This window comes from Epinephelus fuscoguttatus, linkage group LG7, assembly GCF_011397635.1.
Source record: "Epinephelus fuscoguttatus linkage group LG7, E.fuscoguttatus.final_Chr_v1".
Taxonomy (NCBI): domain Eukaryota; kingdom Metazoa; phylum Chordata; class Actinopteri; order Perciformes; family Serranidae; genus Epinephelus; species Epinephelus fuscoguttatus.
The window spans coordinates 2,903,647-2,931,496 of NC_064758.1; the positions used below are offsets into that span (position 1 = coordinate 2,903,647).

General features: G+C 41.1%; 1 protein-coding gene across 1 annotated transcript in view; it reads right to left on the bottom strand.

The window, feature by feature from the left end:
* The window catches only part of LOC125892003 (immunoglobulin superfamily member 21-like), a 437,371-nt gene that overhangs the window by 347,182 nt on the left and 62,339 nt on the right, over positions 1–27,850 (bottom strand). Inside the window, exons 2-5 of the mRNA XM_049581701.1 lie at positions 9,895–10,019; positions 5,879–6,000; positions 5,503–5,621; positions 2,513–2,628 (exon numbers count right to left, since the gene is read on the bottom strand). Coding sequence (XP_049437658.1) covers positions 2,513–2,628; positions 5,503–5,621; positions 5,879–6,000; positions 9,895–10,019 — 482 coding nt within the window. The remainder of the gene's footprint in view (positions 1–2,512; positions 2,629–5,502; positions 5,622–5,878; positions 6,001–9,894; positions 10,020–27,850) is intronic.

A 27,850-nucleotide genomic window follows, 5' to 3' on the forward strand; every position in this document is an offset into this window, starting at 1 on the left:
TGAAAATCCACTTCTGTGTCACCCTCTACTGGAAGTCAATTTGTTTTCCTAAGATGGCGAAGGCATGACCTGCCCTACTCTCCCTCTGATTGGCTAGTGTTCATTGTTTGTATTGGTTGGGTTGGCTAGGTTTGGGCATGAGGAGTAAGATTGTTTGGGGCTAGGGTAAGAGTGTCATGGTAAACCAATCAGAGGCAGAGTAAGGCATAGCAGTGCTGGTCATGACTTTGCCATCCTAGGAAAAGAAAATTGGCTACCGGAAATACAATTTTTTCTATGCATGTACAAAGGTGGTGGGTGTTAGGCACTGACCTCAAATGGTTCAGGTCAGAACAGCTCGTTGTTCAGGGGATAGGCTATGAACAGATCTGGTTCTGTGAAATGGTGCGGTCCAACTGACACAGAACTCACAAGCGCTGCTAATGTAAACATATGAGGTGGACTGCTGCCTGATCAGCTAAGTCAAAGTGCCTCACCAAAAAATGTGATTAAACAGCAGGTAAAGCTGAAGGTGAGGAGTGAGACAGAGTCGTTTTTAGCAAATAAAATCTGCTGTATCAGGCTCAGTTTTAAAGCTACAGTGAAGACACAGGTATCATATTAAACTAAAGGGCCTAAGGCATCCATTGGTACCATTGGAAAAGCTTTCTTGTCGAAAAGGGGGCATCTTAATAATAAACTGAACTGGACTGATCACATAACAGCACTATACAGGAACGGCCAAAGCAGACTCTACCTGCTGAGGCAGCTCAGGTCTTTTGGAGTGCAGGGGGCGCTCCTGAAGACCTTCTTTGACACTGTGGTGGCATCAGCCATCTTTTACAGAGTGGTCTGCTGGGGCAGCAGTGTCTCAGCTGCAGATAGGAGGAGACAGGACAAGCTGATCAAGAAGGCCGCTCTGTCCTGCGATGCTCTCTGGACTCTGTGCAGGTGGTGGGAGAAAGGAGAATGACAGCCAAGCTGTCATCTCTGAGGACTAATGACTCCCACCCCATGCAGGAGGAGATAAAACCTCTGGAGAGCTCCTTCAGCGATAGACTGATTGACCCAAAGTGTGTGAAGGAACGCTATCGCAGGTCCTTCCTGCCTGCTGCTGTCAGGCTACATAACCAGCACTGCTCACAGTAAACTGCACCATGGACACTTTATGGACACTATGGACACTTTATGGACACCACAGCTGTCTGCTGTTTTTTGCACATACAATCTCTTGCACTACATTTGCTCTCTTTAATCCACTGCTCATTTTTATTCAGTGCTCATTTTTATCCACTTCTCATTATTATTATTATTATTATTTATCACCGTTTCTTGTATTTTTGTTCTTTATTTAGCATGCCTAGTTTTTAAGTTTTAAGTTTTTTAAGTTTAAATTTTGAAATCTTTAATCTGACTCTTTACCCTTGACTGCTGTAACACTGGAATTTCTCAATTGTGGGATCAATAAAGGTGTATCTTATCTTATCTTAAATAATGCTCCAAAGCTGCACTAAAGTTTTGCGAGGAAAAAGTTTGCCATTTTCAATTTGGTGTATGGTGCATACTAAGATCCCTGAACTGTCTCTGAATTGCATTAATTGGGAATGACTGGTTCAGTTCAGCACACAGTTTGACTAATATTTGATTAGCCCTCAAGATGGAGTGAACAAATGAAGAGGAAAAAATTATTTGTTCACTCACGATTTCAGTAATTTCTTCAGTCAATGTTTGATTTGACTTTTCTCTAATCATTCATTGAAGGACATTTTTTAAGTCCCAGAAAAACATGTGAGTACCTCTGCTTTTCAAAATAAGAATAAGGTCTTAAGACAGTAGATACAAACTACATGTGGAGATATGCTTGATTGGATTGGATGTCCCCTTCCTGTGTTGATCTGGTTTAATACTCAGAATACATGTTCCTGTGACCAGAGAGATTGGTGTCTGTCTGTCAACATCATTATTTACCACAACTGCAATAACCTAGTGATGGGCAGAGGTGACTAAATAAAGGAGCCACTGAACATGCAGTTCAACAGATAAAAACAAAAAATAGAAAATTAAATAAAGTGGTATTCTATCAACATTATGATTAGATGTGGCATCTTTATCTTGCTGATGTGTTTGTCTCATTCATTCAGGATGTATGAACCACTCTTCACTGGACTTGACTGTTATCGCTTAAGCAGCTATTCTCTAATCCTCGTAATACATTTTCCAAAGAGGTCACAGAGGGTACAAAACAAAGCTGTAGCTGTGGCATCAAGCAGGGCCATTGTTTGTTTGCTTTCTGTCTGTGAGCACTTAACATTTCAAATCCAGTGGTGTTCCTAATTTCATACGTATTTTACTTTGTCATGATTTCCAAAGATTTTAGAGTGTTTTTCATGATCAGAAATGGATGGATGGATGGATGGATGGATGGATGGATGATGGATGGATGGAGCTTTCCTTCCTAGCACACAAAGCAGTGACGCAAATTCAGCTATGGAATCCTTCAAGAGAGATAAAGAGAAAAAAGGCCACATCTTACCATGGGAGCTGGCTTTGCTCCTGTAACAATGCAAACCAGAGTGAAGTTCTGTGCCTCATAGCGGCTGAAAGGAGCCGGGCTGTCAGCTGCCACCACAGAGATAGACTTGGGAGGTACTGCAGAGAAAATACAAAGAAGACACTCAAACATGGAAGTGCTTTTTATTAATTGAAATAAAATAAATAGACAATCTAAGCTTTGAAGTATTTATCTAGTAATGAAACAATCAGTGTTAAGTGGTGAGTCAGTATGCAGGGGATATCTCTGAGCTGAGACTGCTGCTTGATCATCATGTGGGAACATTTCAGCCAGTTTAACTATACTTTTAACTAGAGATGTACCGATACCACTTTTTCCTTCCCGATACCGATTCCGATCCCTGAACCTTAGGTATCTGCCGATACCGAGTACCGATCTGATACCAGCGCATAAAATAAAAATGGATGGGATATGAATTGTTTCATGTCTCAACTCCTAAAACTCTATGTAAAATATTAAGAAATAAATACATAATTGTAGAATTAATGCCATAAAACTTTTTTTTTTTTATTATTATCCAATGTTGACACAGATCAGTAGAATGTAGGGCTTGTATTAATAAATACAAAAAATTTCACCAGATGACTTAAAGTAAGAAAATTGAAAAATAGTGGTAGGTGTGCCTTTATTTCTGTGCACCTCTCTCCGATCATGTGGATGTATTATGCATGGCAGTGTGCCCTCAATTTATTTTACTTTGTGTGTGTGTGTGTATATATGTGTGTATGTGTTTGTGCACGTGTATATATGTATATACATATATACATATATATTATTTGTTTACTTATTTGTTTGTTTTCTTTGTGTGGGATGTGACTCCTGAATCTCTCACCTGTCTTGATAAATGTGTGTGAACCAAATGTTTGTTTGTTCTGTCATACATGTTCATGTTTTATCTTGAAAATTTATTTAAAAAAAAACTAGTGGCAGAGCTTTTACTGACCACAACTGCAGAGGCTACCAGCTTCATTTGAAACAGACTACATTATAAACGGGCCGTTATTTATTAATCCCTCTGTGTTTTTATATTTTCACTTTATATCCACTCCTGTTGCCTTGATAAAGTTAATTCATCGCGCCATCAATACAAACTCAACATTTCCAGAACTAGTTTCAAATTAAAAGCCCTTTATAACCTTGGCTGAGAGAATCCCTCCATTTTCTAAATAGGATTTTTTTTCACAATAAAAGCCTATTTTCTAAATAGGCTTTTATTGTGAAACATTTATAGGAACTTGGTTGTGGAGGATAGAGTAGCTTGTACGTTTACATACGGCACTTCAAATGGAGCTCCTGCCATCTGCTGATACTTTTTAGGTGACTGCAACAACATTTCGGCTGGCACATGAACAGACACAGTGACTGAAATAATAGTAAAAGTAATAAAAATAGGACAAGAATAACCCGATGACATCACACACATCGTGAAAGATGACTGGGGATAATTGGTGAGTACCATCTTGTAGTGTGTCATGTCTGTTGGCCAAGTCACGGTACGATTTTATGACTCCACAATCATTTAATGTGACATAGTGACTTTCAGAATGGGCAGAAAAGTTGTGTAGTGTGTACCAGGCATAAATCCTCCTTTACCGTTTCTCCCCCTTGTATGTCGCTCATTTTCAATGTGTGACTGCAGGTGTGCATGAGAGGGGGAGGGGCTGCTGTTGTCAGAGAGGAGAGCAACAGAGAGAGAGAGGCGAGCGGAACGGAGCACCGAGCGGAGCTTCAGAGCTGCTTTTCTGAAGCAAAACAGAAGTTTACATGTTCTAAAAAAGAGAAAACATGGCATGTCCTACAGTCTCAACACACCAACAGAATTTAACTTTGTGGAATTCTCTCCCTTGATTGAATCAAGTGGGAACGGGATGCCAGAAATGTAGAAACCTAATCTGAAGCTTAAATTTGCTAATTACCAACTGTTAAATTTCTAATCTTTTGTCACGTTTAATTTAGCTACGTGTTTTGAAGGCATCTGCGTTTTGTGAACATAACAGAGCACAATATGAATTAAAATTGTAATTTCTAATAAGGACAAGTAATAGTTATGTGCATTTCTTATTTACACAAGCACTACGAGCAGTCAGAAGCAGGTGTAGATTTTATTAGTACCTACGGAAAGACCAGAGCTACAAACATATTGATGAATGCTCAAATACATGTAAATTTCCCTCTTCAAACAGTTTACACACAAACTTGTTCTGCTGACATTTTATGAATGAGACCCAGTATCAGCAGACAGCTTATCACTCAAAGCAGCACACCCTTAGTTATGGGTAACTTTAAGCCTTAATAAAATGTAAACAGATGAGTTTTATAAAAATTCTGCCCACATACAGTTGTCATGAGCTGGTAATTTAGATAGAGAGACCAAAACTGATTTTTGCTTCAGGCTGTAAACATGGTTTATTGTTGCTATAAAGTTGAAAATTTTAACATGGGGGTCTGTGGGGATTGACTGGCTTCTGAAGTCTGTCTCACGTGGACATTTAAGGAACTGCAGTTTTTGGCACTTCCATGTTGGTACTTCTGTGTTGGCTTCAGTTTTCGCGCTGGTGGTTGCCATTAGATGCAGATGAATTTAAAAAAAAAAAAAAAAAATATATACATATATATATATATATATATATATATATATATATATAAAGCTAACTTGTTGTGAAATGATAGCGGATAGGATTGCATTTCAGCCAGTGTGTTCTGCCTCACCACAAGGATTGTTTACACTCAGACATGACTGATGTACTCACACCACAAATAAACTAAAAACAGAAACCAGTACATTTCCAAAACTAAAATCTTCCTGTCGCCAACAGATCCTGCACAGCTTATCTATCTGAGTTCATGCTTATCGATGTGTTTATAGAGATTACCCACAGGACGAATCCAAAAGAGTTTTATAATCACTTGATGTTTCCGCTAAAGATATGGTCTAATAAATAAATCCATACCTATGACATTGAGGGTGATGCTGCCAGAGGCTAGAGTCACTTTGTCTGTGGAGCTCCTGTCATAGATCCCCACATGGCACTCATACAGGCCGTCATCCTCCATCTGGACCTCGGGAAGCCTAATCATATACAGTTACAAAGATCACAGTGTGTTTTCTAATAATACCTGTTATTTTCACGTCATGTCCTTAAGATGAGACAAAGTGGAAAATCCCATTGTTTTTACTGTAATCTCAACTCTCTCTACTATTATTCCTCCACTGATGAAAGAAAGCATGCTGCAGGTGAGAATGTTACCCAAAACTTTTCTGTCTCTCAAAGGATATGGCTTATTAGAACACAATACAACTTGAACATTAATAGCGGACTGTCTCACCTCACTGTCGACTGGTAGACCAGGTCCTCTTGTCTGCGGTTGTCCTCCATATGAGAGTAGCTGGTGTTGTACATGGCATCATAGGTGAAAATCTTCTGCTTGGCACTGCCTCCTTCACTCACCTGAGAGGCAAAAGTACATTAGCATTACTGAGTTAAATACAGCAGCTGTGATCATGTAGACATGAATTAAAAATTAATATTAAGAGATTAAGATTAAAAAAGCTTTTGGTCTGTGTCATATATCAGTGAAAGGTTGCTGTAGACCCAGTGTATGTCTTAAAATAGCTTGTTTTGTGTGGACAACAGTCCAAAAACTATACACCAGTCAGGACCACTTTTGTCAAAAAAAAACAAAAAAAAAAAACAACCTTTATTCCCATTTGCAGTATTATATTTGGTGGCATGGCTCTGTTGCCATTCTGCCTTTCTTCGTGCCAAAGCAGAAAGCCTCAGGCAGTGAGAGCACACCTCTCCGCTCTTCCTCATGCATACGAGGAAAGCCTAAGGCAGAGAGAACAAACCTTCCTGCCCTTCCATGCGCCTACATAGAAAACCTAAGGCAGGGAGAGCAGCAGCAAAGACCCCCATGGGAACAGGAATGAAGGTGGTTTGCAAAGCAGCTTGCAGAGGAAGCAGCAATAGGCAGAACAAAGCAGTTTAAATAGGGCACCCTGAATGAGATTTGCCAATTGGTTGCAAATAAAGGAATCATGTGATCTTTCAGCTGACTCCTTTCCACCAGTCAGCTGATCCATCAGTTGATTGGGCTGCTTGAGATCAGCTGATGTAGCTGGGATGTGAGCTGAGCTTGACATCGGGTGTTTCTCAATGTCAAGGATCCTGCAGAGGCAAGGCAAGAGTCCTCCCTAGCATTCAGTAAACACACATCAGAACAGGCTAACAAGTGTCCCCAGGTGTATGTCATTAACCCTCAGCAGACTGAGGAGGTTTCAGGGTACTGTGATCATTTTGGCACTTTCTAATGTTGTTGTACAGTTTTAAACAAATGTATCAGTATTGTCAAAATCACGTGACTTTTAGGGAGAATATATTTCTGGATCATATTTAAGAGTAAGTGGAATAATGAAGTAAAGACAGCAGCTTAAAAAGTTCTAAATTATCTCTAACAGTATAACCACAGACTCACACACAGAATTATTTTGTCATTTCAAAGTGATCCATATTTTATGTGTGTGTCACCGCTACAATAATATGAATAGCAGATCTGATCTGATGAGCTGCGCTGCTCTGAAACAGCTAACCGCGCCAATTATACATTATACTGCCGTTTTCACCGCGATTCCCCTCGAAAAAAACATCGATTGAAACTGACAGAATGAAAGCACATTGTTATCATGTGAATAGTGGGGGGAGGAGGACACTTAGCGCTCTATCTCTGCTGTGAATGATTCATTTAAAAACGTTTATGTTTTATCTAAATCACGTTATATCAAAAAATCTCTTTATGTGGCAGTGGACGCATTGGAAAGTGTAAAGTATGAGGTTTCTTTTTTTTTCACGCTTGTATGATAAAAACTCCTGGAGACATTAATCCAAATAAATGATGTATTTATCCAAATCTTGCCGAGCTCTACTGGTGCAGGTTTCAATGAAGAGGCCCCGCCCTAACTTCCAGCAAATTGTGTCCCAAGCATTGTGAGGATTTTATACCTGCGGAGACTCTAATATTGCTTTAGCTAAAAAAAAAAAAAATTATGTCAAACAGCCACAAGTAATAATTTAGACACTCACTCTCAATATCGCAGATCAAAACATATTTATAATTCCACACCCTGTGTTGGGGCATAAATTATTAAATCATGCTGACAAATTCTTACAGAGCAAAAATGATTAGATTGTGTCAACACATTTGTTTTTTTTCTCTTCATGACACCTTCTGGCCTCTGGAGATGATCAAAATTGGTTGCCAGTAGTTGATGAACATGCTAAACATTATTGTGTTAGCATTGTCATTGTGAGTATGTTGGCATGCTGACATTAGCAATTAGCGAAAAGCACTTCTGTGCCTATGCACAGGCTCCCAGGCTGCTAACTAGACTTAAATCTAAAAGGGTTACTTCGGTATTTTCCAACTTGGACCCAATTTTCCCATGTTTTTGTGTCTAAGTGACTAATGTGGACAACAATCTTTGCAGCTGGTCCAGTATTGAGTGAGACCACTGCAACCAGCAGCAGCAAAAGCTACCACGATTTGTCCATGCTGGCAAATGTGTACCATCAATTTATGCCCACTAAAAGTGTTTGTTTTTGCCACTGACAGTCTCAGATTGTTATTATAAGTGTCTGACAACTTATGTAAGGGATCCCTACAGAGGTCAACCTTTTTGTTAAATTATAAGATCCTTTTTGTTCAACAAGACACAGACACCTGAAATTGGCATCACCAAACACATGAGACTCCATTTAAATTAACAATAATTTACCATGTATAGAACCAGCATACTTTCACATCTAACTGGGTGAATTTAAAGTAAAGTTCTACAAAATCATAACTGGTGATTGTTGGAACAGTTTAAAGACGAACCAAGACAGTTTCTGTGAGTTTTATTTTGTTTCTCTCTTTTCTTCTTTGAATGAAGTGTGTTTTACAATAACAAAATCAATGTTTATTTAAATGGAGTCTGGTGTGTTCCACCAAACACTTTCAGTATAGTACCTATGGAACCAAAAGTAACCCTTCAGACATGGTATGCAGACCCTGGGTCCATTTAGTGTTTCCACAGCAAACAGTACTCTTAGATGTGGGCAAAGTTGTTGTCACTCAGTGCTCCATGCAGCACTCACTGTATTTCCTCATTACCCATGACACAGAGGAAAGTCTGCATCTCGTTTATCGTCCACAGAATGGGGTTACACAAGATATTTTCAGAACCAAACAGAATAGGCTGACAAATTTGGGGGTTTAGTGTTACTGGAGCCCACAGGAACAACGCTCCATGACGCTTTTTTATTCTCCAAGTGTGGATTAGAATGCAGTTCACATAACCTGGTCAAAACCAATTTGGTTGAAGATCCACTCATCACTAAAAGTGTATGTCATATAAAAGCTAGAGTAATGGTCAGAGTTGTAAGTGAAATTATTGTTGATTGATTCCCGTCGTCAACTCATGCATTGAGTAACATTACAAGTTAACATTCCACCTTAAAAATTGCCAGCAGTCGGCCCAGTGAATTAAGCCATTGTTTCTCTACAGCAGCAAAACATCCTGTCAATTTATAGTTACAGTCTACTAATAAGACTCTCCAAAGTATGAACAGAGATTACATAAGCCTGTGTGAGTGGCGGTCCAGATGGAGGATAACTGACTCCAGTGTTCACAGCTCCACCTTTTAGTATCAGATCGGTGTGCTAGTTACCCCAACAGAAGGGGTACCAAAAATGGGAGCAGTACGGAACGGTTTCATTGGTACTATCCACAACTTTTAGCAGTGCAAACAGAAAAACAGAACTGTACTGTACCGTACTGCTTGGCGGAAATGAGGCTTTAGACACAAAAACATGTGAAAATAGTTTACAGGTTGAAAAAAACTGGTTACCCTTTCAGTCCTGCTTGTGCCTACAAAAAACCAAATAAATTGGGGCATTGGTGGCTTAGTGGTAGAGCAGGCACCCCATGTACAAGGCTGTTGCCGCAGCGGCCTGAGTTTGAATCCAGCCTGCGGCCCTTCACTGCATGTCATCCCCCCTCTCTCTCTTCCCCCTTCATGCTTGTCTGTCCTGTCCATTAAAGGCAAAATGGCCAAAAAAATATATTTGAAAAAAAAAAAAAAAAAAAAAAAAAGAACCAAATAAATTACCATCAAGGAGAACACATACAATACATCTACATTTTACCCAATTCTAACACAGGACCAACATTCTTGACAAAACAGGGATAAGGCAAAACTTACTAACCTGTATGTATGACTCTACACTCAACAGGAAAATTCTCAAACAGACACAGTGAGGGCTGATAGATAACCATAGACAGAGGTTGGCAAGCACTTGTTCACCTGTGAGCTCACCCGAAACCACACAATTTCTCGGAGGTTGCCGTCTGTTCGGAAGTTGCACTTGAGTGTGACTGTGTCTCCAATGACAACAGGAGGAAGAGGTTCAATGGAAACAGTTAAATAACCTGCCAAAGAGAGGAACATGGGAGACATTTGGAAATCACATTACTTTCTCCCAGTGTGGCCCTTGTAGTGAACAGATAGATATGTTCTTATGGATTTACAAACCAATCAAATCAAATCAAATCAAATCAAATCAAATCAAATCAAGTTTATTTATATAGTACATTTAAAAACAACCACAGCTGACCAAAGTGCTGTACAAGATAACACAACAACACAATAACACAAATATATAGCAATACAGAATGTACACAAATATAAAACAGAATAAAACTGGTAAGAACAATTACAAACATGAAAAGATAAGATGAAATGCTAAAATATTAAGATCACTACAGACAACCAAAGGCCATTGAAAACATGTACATTTTAAGATTTGTCTTAAAAGTGTCATTTGAGGGGGGCATTTGATTTAAAGGGGAAGGCTATTCCAGAGCTTTGGAGCAGCAACTGCAAAGGCACAATCTCCCTTACCCACAAGCTTCGATTGTGGAACAGTTAAAAGATAATGTTCGGAGGATCTAAGAGGTCGAGAGTTGGAGTAGGGGCAGAGGAGTTCAGCGATATACTGGGGTGCCAGCCCATGTATTGCTTCAAAAACAAATAAAAGAACCTTAAAATCAATCCTGAATTTGATGAGTAGCCAGTGCAGAGATGCTACCACTGGCGTAATGTTGTCTCTTTTCCTGGCACCAGTGAGAAATCTTCCTGCAGTGTTCTGCACCAGCTGCAAACGAGACAAAGGTGATTGGCAGACACCTGAGTTCAGGGACTTACAGTAGTCCAGCACTGAGGAGATGAATGCAGTGGTTACCGTCTTGAGGTCACAGTGTTGATTTGTTTGTCAAATTTAAAGGCAGAGTCAAAAATGACACCAAGATTCCTGGCATGGCTATAAACATATGCTATGAGTGGTCCTACGTGACTGACTATGCTGTATGCTGGCTGTGTTGATGGGGGGACCAAAAACAATAACCTCTGTTTTGTTATTGTTTATTGAAGACAGTTTGTAGCCAACCAGGATTTCACATCCTGAAGGTAGTTCAGGATGGATGTGATGGAGCTGGAATCCCCTGGGTTTAACAGAAGATAAATTTGTGTGTCGTCAGCATAACACTGTATTGTTTAATACAGGGGTGACAAGGTTTGGCTTTTTAATGAGAGGCTGGACAATAGCATGTTTAAAACAGGATGGTACAGTTCCATTTGTGAGACTACTATTGATAATGAGGGAGCTTGTGGGACCTACAGTCTCCAACACATCTTTTGAGAAGAGTGTAAGAACAGTGTCCAAGGGGCAGGTCGTAACTACTGGGTAGTTACGGTGTAATCTGTTGTACTAACGGTGTACCAGTGTAGTACGTACCAATACATATATGTAGGTACAGGGGAACAAGATGTTAAGTTATGGAATTAGGGGCTAACAATTTGTGAATTTACAGAGAATTTATATTATAGTTTTTTTTAACTACTGGGTACCTATTCTATTATAACAGGGTATGTGCGACCTACTGATCAATAATATGGACGTTTGGGGGGAATTTACAGAGAACTTGTAATAGAATAGGTACCTAGTAGTTAAAGTATAACAGGGTATGTGCGACCTGCTGATCAATAATATGGACGTTTGGGGGGAATTTACAGAGAACTTATACAATAGGTATTTTTAATAACAGGGTACTTATTCTATTATTACATGGTACAGTATGACAGTAAAACTGAAAAATCGGAGGGAAGATGGAGGGAAGACTTCTGCAGCAAGTAATAAATCAGATGTGATTTTATTTCAAAATGACCTAATTACAAACAAACAGTCAATCTACATTGTTCCTTTATATTTTTAGGGGGTAGCCTATACCACTACAGGGTACATCTGTACGTTTACTTCAGAACAAAGGTCCAGGTGACAGTATGTTGTCATGGATACTGTTGGCGTCTGAAGATCGTCTCAGCTGTCGCTCACCTCACCAGCTTTACATTACTTGACTTCATGACTCTGCTTGCCGTCGGCAGACAGATTTCACCCACCCTAGATGTGACTCACTTGTGTTTTGGTGTAAACACGCTGACAATTTTGAAGTCATTAAAATGTTGAAGGTCTGCTCCCTGGCAATTGTGTTCGTCCGGCATTACGGCTCCTCAACATGCAAGCTCACCTTTTTCCAGCTCTATGCTCGCTTTCCTTTCATCCCAGGAAGTAAATACAAATATAGCAAGATAAAACACAACGCTTATGCTTGATATGCTTTACTGACAGCTTACTGTGCAGTTAATTTACAGTTTGTTCTTCCATGTTTTGAGGCAAGTAAAATCAAAACAAACATCTCACATTGTTCTCTGTATTTACAGAACAAGTGATATATGCTGTGGTAGTTTTCCTCTTGTTACATTTAGTTACAGGGTAAATAAAGCTATAAAAGCACTCATTGTTCCCCCATAGTTACATTTAGTTACAAGGTAAGTACAGGGTATGCGGGCTGTATTCTAAAGCAGAGTCCTGCACGGGTCCAGTTTTCAAGATCCGCCCCGACCCGACCCAGGGACGTACAAACCCGCACCCAAACTGCAAACCCGCGCATCAGGCCAACGCCCGTTGAAACACGACCCACAGCCCGACCCGTAACCCGGATTTAAAGTAATCATTTTGGGTCGTATTGGCTGAATATTGAACAGCATATCGCCACAGTTAAGATGCCAGTAAGTAAACAACGACCTGAATGAAGCAGCTGTCACAATAAAAACCTGACTTCAGCTCCGTCATCAACCCTCTGTGTTCTTCTCCCATACGAGTGTAAAACCACTAGTTTGTTACGTTTAATGCTTTTAAACTTTTAATCTATGTAAAGGAACTTTACATGTGTAATAACAGACTTACATTCTGTCCAGAGCGACGTTCAGCAGTTACAAGCCGTCACATGTTTTTAGAATCCATCGAGGAGAGAAGTAATCCATTAGGGAAACACTTCAGAAACATTATAAAGTGATAGTTGTACGTTTTATCCACTTATTTCTCAAATACCTAAATAATTATTTACTGTTTTGGAAGCGGCGCTTGTTAGACGGTGGCAGCCATGTTGATTCTGCCGTCCAATCACAAATTGTGTTATTAGATGATGAAATGCGTGTAAACAGCTGAATCAATGACCGAATAGTGGAGGCTATCCTCAGAGAGTAAATAATGACCAAGATAGTTATCTGTAGATTACCGAACTAATGACTGATGTGTTTATCTAAAACCCGCGATCCGACCCGCATGTTATTTTTTCCACCCAGATCCGAACCCGGGAAATTTTTTTTTAAAAAAATCACCCGCAAATCAGCTGTACCCACGGGTACCCGACCCAGTGCAGGGTATGCGGGCTGTATTCTAAAGCGCTAATAGTTCTCCATAGTTACATTTAGTTACAGGGTAAGTACATTTCAAAATAAGTAAACTGATAGCATTTAATTCTTTATTTCTTAGTTTTTCTTGCATTGCTTCATTTTGTCCTTCTTTTTCATCTTCCTTTCCACTCCTGATGAAGATGACAGGATTGAGGTTGAAATGAGGGGAAAGAAGCTGGTGCACCTTGGCCATATGTTGAACCTATAGAAAAAAAACTGTTAGTTTCAGTCTCTTAACCATAATATATAGTCTGAGATATCTGGATTTCTGACAGCCATGATGTCTCCCAGTTGGTGAGAAGCCATCAAAATGTTGGCCACACAGCCGCAAAGCCATCATTGCTGGCACTGTGAATAAATACAATATTAATGGTCTATGTAAGGCTATACAAGAAATACTGTATAGCTAACTAAAATCAGCGCCTAATTTCTAGTTTGTCAACAGACCATTACAAATATGTAGCACATTAATAATGGAAAAGTTGCAGTTAATTTCCAATTACCGTGTGGAACAAGCTTGCAACAAGTCATCTAGCAATAAGCCATGAAACCAGAAGCATGAGTGACTTTCCCTTTTATTTTATTTTACTGACAAAACCTAAATGCAGCATAGGACATGTTTGATATGCTGCCAATTGGCAGCAAAGCAATAATAAGTGTATATAAGTTCAAAGGAGGAAAGTTTATCCAGAGCAGTAACAACACTAAAGTTAGCTTCTGATTTGTAGCTTCCGATTCCCAGTTAAGTTAAAGTTCTGGGAAACATTACTAATGGTTCATTCTCCTGTTTTGCACCACTTACACTTATTAAAGAGTGTTATGCATCATAGCAAAAGCCTTAAAACACAGTTTCGGAATCGTGAAACCTTTATTTTGCTTATGAAAACAGAAAAAGGGCGATTTCACTGATATTCCTCCATCAACCACATTAGACCAGGTCCAGATCAAATAACACTATACTTATTATACTTAGACATATTTTTACCTTTTGAAATATGATCACACAATATCTCTACATTGTCAAATCTGTTTAATGTGGTCTGGGTGGGAAAAAAGCAGTGAAATCGCCTTTTTTCAGTTTTCCCCAAAAGAATAAAGGTTTCACAAATTTTAAACTGTGTTTTAGTGAGTCTTAGTAAGTGTCCTTAGTAATTTAGTCTAGATTTGACAAGTCTAAGAATAACGTTAGTGGTTTTTGATTCATAAATATCAGTGAAATCACCCTTTTTTCATAAGCAAAATAAAGGTTTCAAAATTCTGAAACTGTGTTTAACAGCGTTTTTGCTACGATGTCTAACACTAAGGGCCCTATTTAGATGGTCTAAAACGCAAAGCGCCAGGCGTGCGACGCATGGGCATGTCCCAGTCACTTACTAGTTAGACAGCACATTTTCAGACTGTGCGCCATGGTGGAGAGCCTAAAAGGGTTGGACTTACTCTGTGAATTAGTCATGGGTGTGTTTTGTGTGTATCATTCAATAAGCCAACCAGAGTGTCACCTTTCATTCCCTTTAAGAGAGGCACGATTGGAGCGCACGGCGGAGAGCTAGTTAGATGGCGGACCTACAAACTGGAAAGAGTGAGCGTTTACAGCTGAGGAAATGATAAATGTATCTCTATATCGACTGTCCCGTCACATCTGATGTCAGATCAAACGGGATTGGCACCGTTTGGCACGTTTGGCACACGTAATGGAAACCCAACCTGATTTGATTAACACAGCTGCAAACTAATAAGTTCACATCCCTCTCAGCCAACCACAAACAGCCACAGCATCAGATAGGCAGTATATATTCAGCATCTGTCATCTTAGAAAAGTCAAAAGAAAAGAAACAGAGTGAGACTGCGAGAGAGAAAGAGAGAGCGCGTGCACATGGGAGAAACGCTGTCAACAAATTGTAAGTTATTCAATTTTATTTTAACCCAGGAGGTTAGAGAACCCAGCTCCCTCTCCAGCATCCTGAACCCCGCCCGAAGGTGCAGGAAGGGCTGGTCCCGTGGCTGCACCTGGGCCCGTCTGGTCTGGCTGTGCGCGGGCTGCGGAGCTTCCCCCAGGTGCCCCCGGCTGTGCGGCGGGCTGTGTGGCCGCTGTGCATCCTCCTCCTCCTCCTGACAAGATGATCTTCAGTTTTACATTCTGAAAGCTTTTTTTTTTTAAATATACATTTGTACTTGTAGGGCTATAAGTTTACATTTTTAGTTCACAGAAGCTGGTTATTGTTGTGTTTATGTCAAAATAAACGTTATCAAACGTTTTCACATCTTTGATTTTGTGATTTACATGCCAAAATGATCATAATTCAATTGGGAAAGACAAGTTCATTTTACAGGCTATGCATCATCAGCCCGTGGAGGTCTGCTCGCAGTTCTGTATATTCAGACACTGTGAGCTTGGACCTCCCGGATTATGATGATCATTATTACTGCGATTAGATCATTCTGATTAATGACTGACCATTAAGATGTGTTTCTGATAAATATTTTAATGTGCACAATAATAATCTTTCACACTGTAATCATATTTTTATTTGTTATCTTTTGCATATGTGTGGCTGCTCCGTGTGTGTCTGAGCAGAGTGCACGCACGTTGTGCACCCGCTTAGAGATGCATATTACTAACTTGTTTAACAGCGAAATACTGCGCCGTTGACTTTAGACCAGGTTTTTGTTGGTCACTGGTGCATTTGCTTTTCCCGTCATCTAACTAGCAACACGCCATGACTGCGCCTGACCACTCCTCATTTTTAGACCAACACACCCAGAGAAGCGCAAGTTCATTTGCCAGTTAGATGACGGGGGCGCAAGGTGTGAAAATGACAACTGCGCCTGCATCTATATAGCAATGACACTTGCGACATGGATTATGCACCCTCCGCTGTCCGCTTTAGACCATCTAAATAGGGCCCTAACACTTTAATAAGTATAAGTGGTGCAAAAATGGAGTATCCCCCGCTAAATATCAGTATTTATATTCCCCTAAACTTTTCCTTTCATTCTGAATCAGATGCGACGAGTCGCAAGCTAACTTCAGCACTGTAGTGCACGACAGGACAGTAACATTAGCAGATTAGCTTACTGAAAGTTCCTATGTGAATAAAATCACTTGAACATGTTTCTGTGTCTGTAAGCCACAAACCCACATGCATTATATTCTATTGCATTGAATATAATGACACTTTAAATTCTATTAGAGCAATCATAAGTGTCAGGTTGTAAAAGCTGCAGGGTAACGTTAACGTTTTGCTCTTTTAGATGGACGCACAGTGTTAGCTTGGATGTGAACGTCCAGTAGCTAGAAAATGATTAGCAAGTTAACACTCCAACAACACCTTTCATTTGTTCAGTTAACGCTACATTTGACATAAGCCACAAACCAGACTGTTTTGTGCCAGTAAATATATTCAAGTTATTCAAGTATTCTTCTTACTTTTGATAATTTCACAAAGTTTAAGTATGCCTGCGCAATATATAAAATCTTGAAAGGTTTAACACCGCCCCCAATGTCTGTTTATGTTAAGCAGAATGAAAACATCAGCTACACGACCAGGGCCACCACACAAGGGGACTGTGTAATTCCGCTCAGGCGTACCTCATGTGGGCAGTCAGTACTTTCGTTTGCAGGTAGCCACATCTGGAATAGTACACCATCCATGATACGGGACTGTAATACATATGCCACTTTCAAAACAAATCTTAAGAACTGGCTAAAAAGTACACAAATTTGTAACCACAGTTAATGAGTTAATGTACAATATATGTAATAATAATAATAATAATAATAAATTTTATTTGTATTGCACTTTATATTAGAAAAAATCTCAAAGTGCTACAAGAAAGCAAGAAAACAACACAAACCGAACAAAGAGACAAATATAAAAGGCTAGTAAAAGGCCTTTGTAAAAAGGTAGGTCTTAAGGTTGCGTTTAAAAGAATCCACAGTCTGTGGTGCTCTCAGATGGTCAGGGAGAGCATTCCACAGACTGGGGGCAGCTGAGCAAAAGGCTCGATCACCCATGCTATGCAGCTTTGTTCTCGGGACCCTGAGGAGGTTGGCTGTGCTGGAGCGGAGGGTACGTGATGAAGTCTGGGGGAAGAGGAGTTCCTTTAAGTAGGCTGGGGCATCTCCGTGTACGCACTGGTGGGTGAGGAGGGAGATCTTATATTCGATCCTGCGTTCCACGGGGAGCCAGTGATTTCAGGATGGGAGTGATATGGTCGTACTTGCGCACCTTCATCAGGATCCTAGCAGCGCTGTTTTGGATGTACTGGAGCTTGTGAATGCTCTTGCTTGGGATCCCAATGAGGAGCGCATTACAATAGTCCAGCCTGGAGGAGACAAAGGCGTGTACCAGTTTTTCAGCATCGGGCAGAGAGAGTGTGGGGCGGAGCTTGGCAATATTCCTGAGGTGGTAGAAGGAGTTCTTGCACAGGTGATTGATGTGGGTGTCGAAGGTCATGTGGGCGTCCATGCTCACACCCAGGTTGGTGACTGCTGCGGAGAGTGGAATGACCTGACCAGTAAAGGTGAGAGAGGTTATGGGGGATGATCGTACTTGATGTGGAGTACCGACCAGCATGGCTTCGATTTTGGAGCTGTTGAGTTGTAGAAAGTTATGATTCATCCACGCCTTGGTCTCCTCCAGGCAGGTTGTCAGAGTGACTCGTGATGGAGATGATGAATGGGCTGAAGGGGGGGTGGGTTCCGTCCTGATATAGAGCTGCGTGTCATCGGCATAGCAGTGGAATGACACGCCGTGCCTGCTGATGACACGGCCGAGGGGGAGCATGTATAGAGTGAATAGGAGGGGGCCAAGGACAGATCCTTGGGGGACACCGCAGGTGACAGGCTGCGTTGAAGATTTTGCGCCCCCAAGGGAGACACACTCGGTTCGTCCGGCCAAATAGGACTGGAACCAGCTCAGGGCCAGGTCACAGAGACCAACGGTGGAGTGCAGACGATCCAGTAGGATGGCATGATCCACTGTGTCAAACGCTGCTGATAGGTCGAGGAGGACAAGGAGGGATGGACATCCAGCATCCGCCGCCATCAGCAGGTCGTTGGAGACCCTTACTAGGGCTGTCTCAGTGCTGTGAGCTGACCGGAACCCAGACTGGAACTTCTCAAAGATGTTGTTGTCTTTGAGGTGGTTTTGGAGCTGTGCGGCCACTACCTTTTCCAGCACCTTGGAGAGGAACGGGAGGTTGGAGATGGGCCTGTAGCTACTGAGGGCCTCCGGGTCCAGAGTGGGCTTCTTCAGAAGGGAGTGATGATGGCAGTTTTGAGAGCTGGCGGAACATGGCCAGCCTGCAGGGAGAGGTTGATGACACTGGTGATCAGGGGACCAATGGCAGCAATGTTCGCCTTCACCAGGGCTGTGGGGAACGGATCCAGGGCGCAGGTAGAATTCTTCATCCCCCCGATGATGCGCTCAACTTCTTGCTGTGTGGTGTTATAGAAACAACAGAGATGCTGGGAGTCTTCAAGCTGCGGGACGACAACTGGAGCAGGGGGAGTAGAGGAGCCAGGGAGAAGAGAGCGAATGCCATCTACCTTAGCTCTGAAGAAGGACATGAAGTCATTGCACTGCTTCTCGGTGGTCTCTCTGTGCGCCTGGGTTTGGGGTTTAAGGAGGTTGTGTATAGTGGAAAATAGCTTTTTGGAATTGCCGGGGCTGTTACTGATGATTTTGGAATAAAAGTCTGATCGTGCATCTTTAAGGGCTTTGGAGTAGGCCTTTTGGTGTTCTCTGTAGGCTACTCTGTGCACAGTTAATCCTGATGCCAAAAAGCGCCGCTCAAGGACACGACCAGCCGTCTTCATTTCCCTCAGTTCGCTGGTGAACCAGGGGGCAGAGCGCGAGAATGCAACTGTCCTGGTCCTCACAGGGGCATGAACGTTCAGGAGGCCACTCAGGGTTGTGTTGTAGAAACCGACTAAATCACCAACTGGTTTGTGTGGGTCACCAACTGATAAGACCGTTGGAGGAGTGAGATTTTGAAGGTCCAAGGCCAGTGCATCCCGGTTGATGTTCTTGATGTTTCTGAGGCAGATCTGGCACTTGGGTTTTGAATGAGGGGAGGGGAACTGCATCTCCATAGATACAACCATGTGGTCCGATACGCCCAGGTCATACACCAACAGGTTGGTAATTGGGGCAGCAGAGTCAGTAATGACTAGATCGAGGGTGTGCCCCCTGGAGTGTGTAGGGGCGTTCACATGCTGTGTTAGGTTGACACTGTCCAGCAGTTGTAGCAGCTCGGATGCAGAGTGGCAGGAAGGAGTGTCCACGTGAATGTTCATGTCTCCAAGAATAACCACGTTGGTGGATGTTGAACAAAGAGTGGTAAGGAGGTCATGCAACTCAGGGACAAAGGCTGGGTTAGGTTTGGGAGGTCGGTAAATCACCAGTATTGTCATGGGACGGGGGGGGTTGCACTTTGCGGCAAGGCACTCAAACGAGGAGAGTTTTGGCAGGGGGAGAGGGGTCAACTCCAGTTGGTCACGATGTAAAATGGCCAGGCCACCACCACGGCCGGTGCTGCGGGCTTTCTCACAATAGATGTAGCCGGGGGGGCAGGCTTCATTCAAGGCAGAGTAAACCTCAGGTCGATGCCAGGTCTCACTGAGACACATGATGTCAATCCCTTCATCCAGAATGTGATCATGGATGAGGTCAGATTTATTTGTGAGGGATTGTGCATTAAAGTGTTCGATTTTAACAGAAGTTGATGTTGTATGTCTCAGTATGGGCCGGATCACACTGAAATCCACCTTTCTGTGTCGCCTGGAGTCGCAACCTCTCGCGATGTTTCCAGAGCTATTTGGTCCCAGAGAGCGATATGTCTTTTTTTCTTTTCTTTTCTTTTTTTTCTCTCTCCTTTTTCTCTTATTTTATTCTATGGTTCTTTCTCTCCTTTCTCTGCTTAGTTACCATGCACTTTACAATATAACTGACTCCTACAACCAATTAATTACAACTACAACAAGAACTATGAACTGGACTTTGCATTGTTGCAGTTTTACACTCCATCTACACACCCCAAACAGTCCCTTCTCCTCTGGCTGCTGTTTATTATTTATTTATCTATTTATTTCTCTCTTTTTTTTACTTCTCTCTCTTATTTATTTATTTATTTATTATTTATCTTTTTTTTTGTCTCAGGCTCAAATGTTTACCATGTACTTTGCAAAGTAACTAACAGCTCTTGGAAAATAGCTCTACAGCACTTTAATTTCTAGTGTTTTACATTATTCCAGCACTTTAACCCCCAATGTCTCTACATCTACTACTGTCATCTATCACAACTGATCACAACTACAACAAGATCTATGTACTGGACTCTGCATTGCTACAGGCTTACACACCATCCACACACCCCATACAGCCCCTTCTCCCCCATCTGCTTGTTACTTGGTTGCATCCAGAAACAAGACATAAAGCTCACACATACTTAAAGCCACAGTGTGAAGAAATTTCTCCCATCTAACATTGAAATCATATATTGTATTCAAACAGATGGCGCACTCTAGCGCCTCACTGTTTCAAACACATATTGCAACAACTGTAGCCGCTGTGAACCAAAAAGCTATGATAACATTGATGAAACCATGTCATCCAATACTACATGGAGTATTCATTCAGGCATGCGACGTGAGTTGACAAACCCCCTCCTCACCATGCTGGCTGTGTTTACAACGTAGGACTGTTGGGGCGGATGTAAATTGAAACAAACCATTCACGTCTTGTCCTTTGACAACTGACAAGTGGCTCAACCTCACACACCTCATCCCTTTCCTCGCATTACTCCGCCGCTAACAGCTGTTAGTGGCCAGCAGCACTACTGCCGCATAACAAAGTCCCACTCTTTGAGCATAATGCAGGATCATGTATTATGCAGCATCACGGGAGACGGAATCCTCGTCGCCAAGAAAGTGCAAAAGGGAATCAAAAAGGCAGCGTGACCGGCAAATTAAAAAAACAAGGGTCAGCATTGGGGTTGCCTTTCCCAGGTGGAGAAAGCTGCTGAAGGAGAAAGGTAATACAATCACAGGCCAGCGCTAACAGCGGCTAACAGCTAACAGCGGCGCAGTGATGTGAGGCGAGGGATGAGGCTGTTAGCGACTGGCTGCTAACAGCGGCTAACAGCCAACAGCAGCACTGGCCTGTGATTGCATTACCATTCTCCCTCAACAGCTCTCTCTACCTGGGAAAGGCTACCCCGATGTGGGCCTTCGTTTTCTTAATTCGCCGGTCACGCTGCCTTTTCTATTCCCTTTTGCTTTCTTGGTGACAAGGATTCCGTCTCCCATGATGCTGCATATGCATGATCCTGCATTATGCTCAAAGAGTGGGACTTTGTTTCAGATTTGCCAGGGTAGTAGCGAAGCGCCTCTTGCTCCTCTCCTTCGGCTCCTCAGTCACGCAGTGCTGGCCTGGCTCTCAACGAAAACGCCACCAGATTATTGGTGGAGGTAATAGTACACCAGTGATGACATATTTATGAATGCAGACATCAATTTTTGCCAATAAACAACTGAAAATGTTACACAATGTCCCTTTAAGGCACTGGAGGCAACATGATGTGTGCAATATTTCTGTTATGTGTCGCTGGCCGACTCTATACTGCAACGATAAGATTGTTTTGTGTTTTCAATCAATCAATCAATCAATTTTATTTATAAAGCCCAATATCACAAATCACAATTTGCCTCACAGGGCTTTACAGCATACGACATCCCTCTGTCCTTAGGACCCTCACAGCGGATAAGGAAAAACTCCCCAAAAAAACCCCTTTAACGGGGAAAAAAAAACGGTAGAAACCTCAGGAAGAGCAACTGAGGAGGGATCCCTCTTCCAGGACGGACAGACGTGCAATAGATGTCGTACAGAACAGATCAACATGATAAATTAACAGTAATCCATATGACAGAGAGAGATGCAGGTAATGACAGTATCTTACAACAACATTAATGAAAGTAATAATATTATAGTTATAGTTCTGGTTACTGCGGTACAATATGTTGAAAGTATGTATTAATACCTGGCAGTATACATGTGTGACAATAATCATATGTGTATAATAACAGAAGAAGTATGACTAATGACTAATGATGGCAGCAGCAGCAGGAGGCATCTGGCGGGACCACGGCAGCAGCACAACCACACACGTCACGCTGTCCAGGCACCGCTGTGATATGAGTTAATCTGAGAGACAGTGGAGCACAAAGGCTCCGGAGAAGAAGCCGAGTTAGTGACATCCAGAATGGCCGGGTTAGCTAGATGCAGTAATAGGATACGAGAGAGAGAAGGAGAGAAGGGGCTCGGTGTATTATAGAGGGGTCCTCCGGCAGACTAGGCCTAAGTCAGCCTAACTAAGGGCTGGTACAGGACAAGCCTGAGCCAGCCCTAACTATAAGCTTTATCAAAGAGGAAAGTCTTAAGTCTAGTCTTAAATGTGGAGACGGTGTCTGCCTCCCGGACCGTAACAGGAAGATGATTCCACAGGAGAGGAGCCTGATAGCTGAAGGCTCTGGCTCCTGATCTACTTTTGGAGACTTTAGGGACCACGAGTAACCCTGCGTTCTCAGAGCGCAGTGTTCTGGTGGGGCACTATGAGCTCTCTAAGATATGACGGAGCTTGACCATTTAGAGCTTTATAAGTTAACAGTAGGATTTTAAATTCAATTCTGGATTTTACAGGGAGCCAGTGCAGAGAAGCTAAAACAGGAGAGATATGATCGCGTTTCTTAGTTCCTGTTAGTACACGTGCTGCATTCTGAATTAGCTGGAGAGTTTTTAAGGACTTACTAGAGCTACCTGATAATAGAGAGTTACAATAATCCAGCCTTGAGGTAACAAAAGCGTGGACCAATTTTTCTGCATCTTTTCGGGTCAGGATAGGCCTAATTTTCGCAATATTACGCAGATGAAAAAATGCAGTCCGTGAGGTTTGCTTTAAATGAGAATTAAAAGACAAATCTTGATCAAATGTTACTCCAAGTTTCTTACGGTAGTGGCAGGGGCCAGAGCAATGCCATCTAGAGAAACTATGTCATCAGATAAAGAGTCTCTGAGTTGTTTGGGGCCAAGAACAATAACTTCAGTTTTGTCTGAATTTAACATCAGGAAATTGGTGCTCATCCAAGTTTTTATGTCTTTAAGGCAATTATGGAGTTTAGTTAATTGATTGCTTTCTTCTGGCTTCATTGATAAATACAACTGAGTATCATCCGCATAACAATGGAAATTTATAGAGTGATTTCTAATGATGTTACCTAAAGGAAGCATATATAGAGTAAACAGGATTGGTCCGAGCACAGAACCTTGCGGAACTCCAAAACAAACTTTAGTACGTAAGGATGGTTCATTGCGACGTCAACAAATTGAAAACGATCAGATAAATAAGATTTAAACCAGCTTAGTGCTGAACCTTTAAGCCAATAAGTGATCCAGTCTCTGCAGTAGAATTTGATGGTCAATTGTGTCAAGCCTTGCACTAAGATCTAATAAAATAAGTACAGAGATGAGTCCTTTGTCTGAAGCAATCAGAAGGTCATTTGTAATTTTAACTAGAGCTGTCTCAGTGCTATGATGCACTCTAAATCCTGACTGAAATTCCTCAAATAAATTATTATCCTGGAGAAAATCACACAGCTGGTCTGCGACTACTTTCTCAAGGATCTTTGACATAAAGGGAAGATTAGATATTGGTCTATAATTGGCTAACACCTCTGGATCCAGGTGGGCTTTTTTTAGTAGAGGTTTAATTACAGCTATCTTAAAAGACTGTGGTACATAGCCTGTTAATAAGGATATATTGATCATATCTAATATATGAGTGTTAACTAAAGGAAAGACCTCCTTAAGTAGCCTAGTTGGGATGGGGTCTAAGAGACACGTTGATGATTTGGATGAAGAAATCACTGCAGTCAATTGTTGAAGAGAAATTGGGGAGAAGCAATCTAAATATATATTAGATTTTACAGCTGTGTTTGAGGTTAGATAGGTACTATCTGAGGGCAGAAGGTCATGAATTTTGCCTCTAATAGTTAGAATTTTGTCATTAAAAAAGCTCATAAAATCATTACTGCTAAGGGCTAAGGGAATACAAGGCTCAATAGAGCTTTGACTCTCAGTCAGCCTGGCTACAGTGCTGAAAAGAAACCTGGGGTTGTTCTTATTGTCTTCTATTAGAGCTGAGTAATAGTTTGCTCTGGCATTGCGGAGGCCCCTCTTATAAGTTTTGAGACTGTCTGTCCAGATTAAACGAGATTCTTCCAGTTTGGTTAATCGCCAATTCCTTTCAAATTTGTTTTAACTTACGGGTTTGACAGTTATACCAAGGAGCGAACTTTCTTTGCTTTTTTAACTTCTTTTTAAGAGGAGCCACAGAGTCGAGCGTTGTTCGTAGCGAGCCTACGGCGCTATCAACAAAATGATCAATTCGGGAGAGGTTAAAGTCGGCACGGGAAACCTCTGTTACTGAAGGTATTGGTATTGAATTTAACGAAGTAATCTTTTCCTTAAGTTTTGCGACAGCACTATCTGATAAACATCTAGTATGGTAACTGTTGCTGAGTGGCGTGTAATCGAGTAAAAAGAAATCAAAAGTAATCAGATAATGATCCGATAGCGAGGGATTCTGTGGAAAGACTTTTAGGTTATCAATTTCAATTCCATACGTCAGAACTAGATCGAGGTATGGTTAAAACAATGAGTAGGTTCATGTACACCCTGACTGAAGCCAATGGAGTCTAATAATGAGATAAACGCGGTAGCCAGGGAGTCATTATCAACGTCGACATGAATGTTAAAATCGCCTACAATAATAACTTTATCTGATTTAAGAACTAAACTGGATAAAAACTCTGAGAATTCAGATACAAATTCAGAATACGGGCCAGGAGCACGGTACACATAACAAATAAAAGTGGCTGCGAGGTTTTCCAGGTCGGATGTAAAAGACTAAGAACGAGGCTTTCAAATGAATTATAATCTAGTTTAGGTTTAGGGCTGATTAACAGGCTAGAGTTAAAAATGGCTGCAACTCCCCCTCCTCGGCCACTGCCTCGAGGAATGTGGGTATTATTATGACTGGGAGGAGTGGATTCATTTGGACTAACATATTCATCTGGACACAGCCAGGTTTCAGTGAGACTGAGTAAATCAATATGATTATCTGATATTAATTTGTTTACTAACACTGCTTTAGACGATAGAGACCTGATATTTAACAGTCCGCATTTAATTCTCCTGTTTTGTCTTTCTGTCTGTTTTAATGTATCTTATATTGTAATTGTATATTCTATGTGTACTGTATCATTTTTTATTACTTTTTAGGAACTATGCTGATAAACATAAGGCAGGGGGACTACCAATGTAAATCAGCCCCTGGCTGCAATTGGGTGCATCTACATTTTCTTTCTTTTTTCTCTCTAAAAGGAATGTTCATTGATGTACACTGTCCCTTCTTAAACAAATAAACTATTAAACTAAACCCACCGTATGTTTGCTGTAAAGTAGGTTAACAGCAGTGCCATCTACAGTCAGGTCCATAATTATTTGGACAATGATACAGTTGTCATCATTTTGGCTCTGTACACCACCACAATGGGTTTTAAATGAAACAATGAATACCTGCTTAAAGTGCAGACTCTCAGCTTTCATTTAAGGCTTTTTTCAAAAATGTAGTATGAACCGTGTAGGAATGACAACCATTTCTTCACAAGGTCCCCCAACTTTAAGGGCTCGTAAGTATTTGGACAAACTAACATAATCATGGTTGCAAATCCTTTACAGTCAATGACTGCCTGAAGTGTTGGTCACATAGGCATCATCAGATGCTGAGTTTCTTCCCTGGTGATGCTCTGCCAGCCCTTTACTGCAGCCGTCTGCACTTCCTGCTTGTGTTTTGGGTGTTTTGCCCTCAGTTTTGGCTTCAGAGAAACGCATGCTCAATTGGATTCAGGTCAGATGATATGACTTGGCTATTGCAGAACATTCCACTTCTTTGCCTTAAAAATGTCTTTGGTTGCTTTTGCAGTATGCTTCAGGTCAATGTCCATCTGCACTGTGAAGCAGAATAGCTGAATCTGAGCAGATAATGTAGCCCCAAACACTTAAGCTTTCTAGAGCTGGTGGGTACTTTTAAATGTATGCGGTGCCCTCACTGTGATAATGTCCTACAAACTAAAAGTTTTGTCAATGTAAATACAAACAGGACTTATAAACAAAGTAATTTCATTAACTGTAACACTACTTTTGTTATATACCGCCTGTCCTGTCCATGTGAGGAAGGTTTTTTCTACATAGGCCGCACCAAAAGACGCCTTAGAGATTGTCTAGCTGAGCATAAATATGCCATTAGAATTAAAAATCATGACTACCCCATCACCAGGCATTTTAGTGAATATCACAATGCCATTGACTCCTTACTGCGCATTGAGGGCATTGAGCACATTAAACCTATGGTTAGTAGTCTAGATGGAAATAGGGGTCCACGCGCACCCCCTGGATTTTTTTGTGGCACCTGATTTTTCTTAATCCTTTAAGTGTCTGAAATAATGTCCCAAAGGCTTCATTTTTTACCCTTTATTGCACCTGTCCCCAACCGGAAAAAGAAAAACAAGATACAGAAAGTGGTGTAACTTTTGAAGTAAACAACATACAGAGACAAAAAAACACACTTTTCCATACAACTCTGACTCAAGGAATTCAATGGAATGATTATTTTTTGACATTTGACAACATCTTGACTCTATTTCTAAAAGCCAGCTTATAGTTGCAAGGTGCAGGACCACTGCTCCAACCGACGCCAAAGTTGGCAGCTGATGATGAGTCACCCACAGAATTTGGCCCTTTTCTGTATTTTTGATTGTCCCCCTCCCTCCCAGAAATAGTCAGTATGGTTTGAAATGTTATTAGTAGGCTAGGCCTACCCATTTTATTGAATTCCTTGAGTCTGAATTGAATAGAAACATGGTTACTTCAAAAGCAAAGCTATTTTCATTTTCTTCAGGTTCAGGATAGTATAAACTGTTAAAAATAACCCCCAGGGGACATTAGCCTATATGTTAGTCTGCTATGTATAATTTTAAAATAGCCACTTAAATAGTTAAGGAAAAACAGGTAGTGAAAAACAATCACTCTATGCGCATGAAAATAGGAAAATATAGTTGTCAAATGTACATTTTTTGCTGTTTTTGTCCAGAAATAAAGTTGTCAAATGTCAAAATAACCATTCCATTGAAGTCCTTGTGTCAGAATTATATGGAAAAATGTGTTAATTTGTCTCTCTGTGTTGTTTACTTTAAAAGCTAAGCTATTTTCAGTTTCTTTGGATTCGGTATAGGTGTAATAAACTGTTAAAAATAAACCCCATGGGACATTATTTCAGTCTGCTAGCTAGTGTAATCTTAAAATAGACACTTAAATGAAGTTAAACTTTT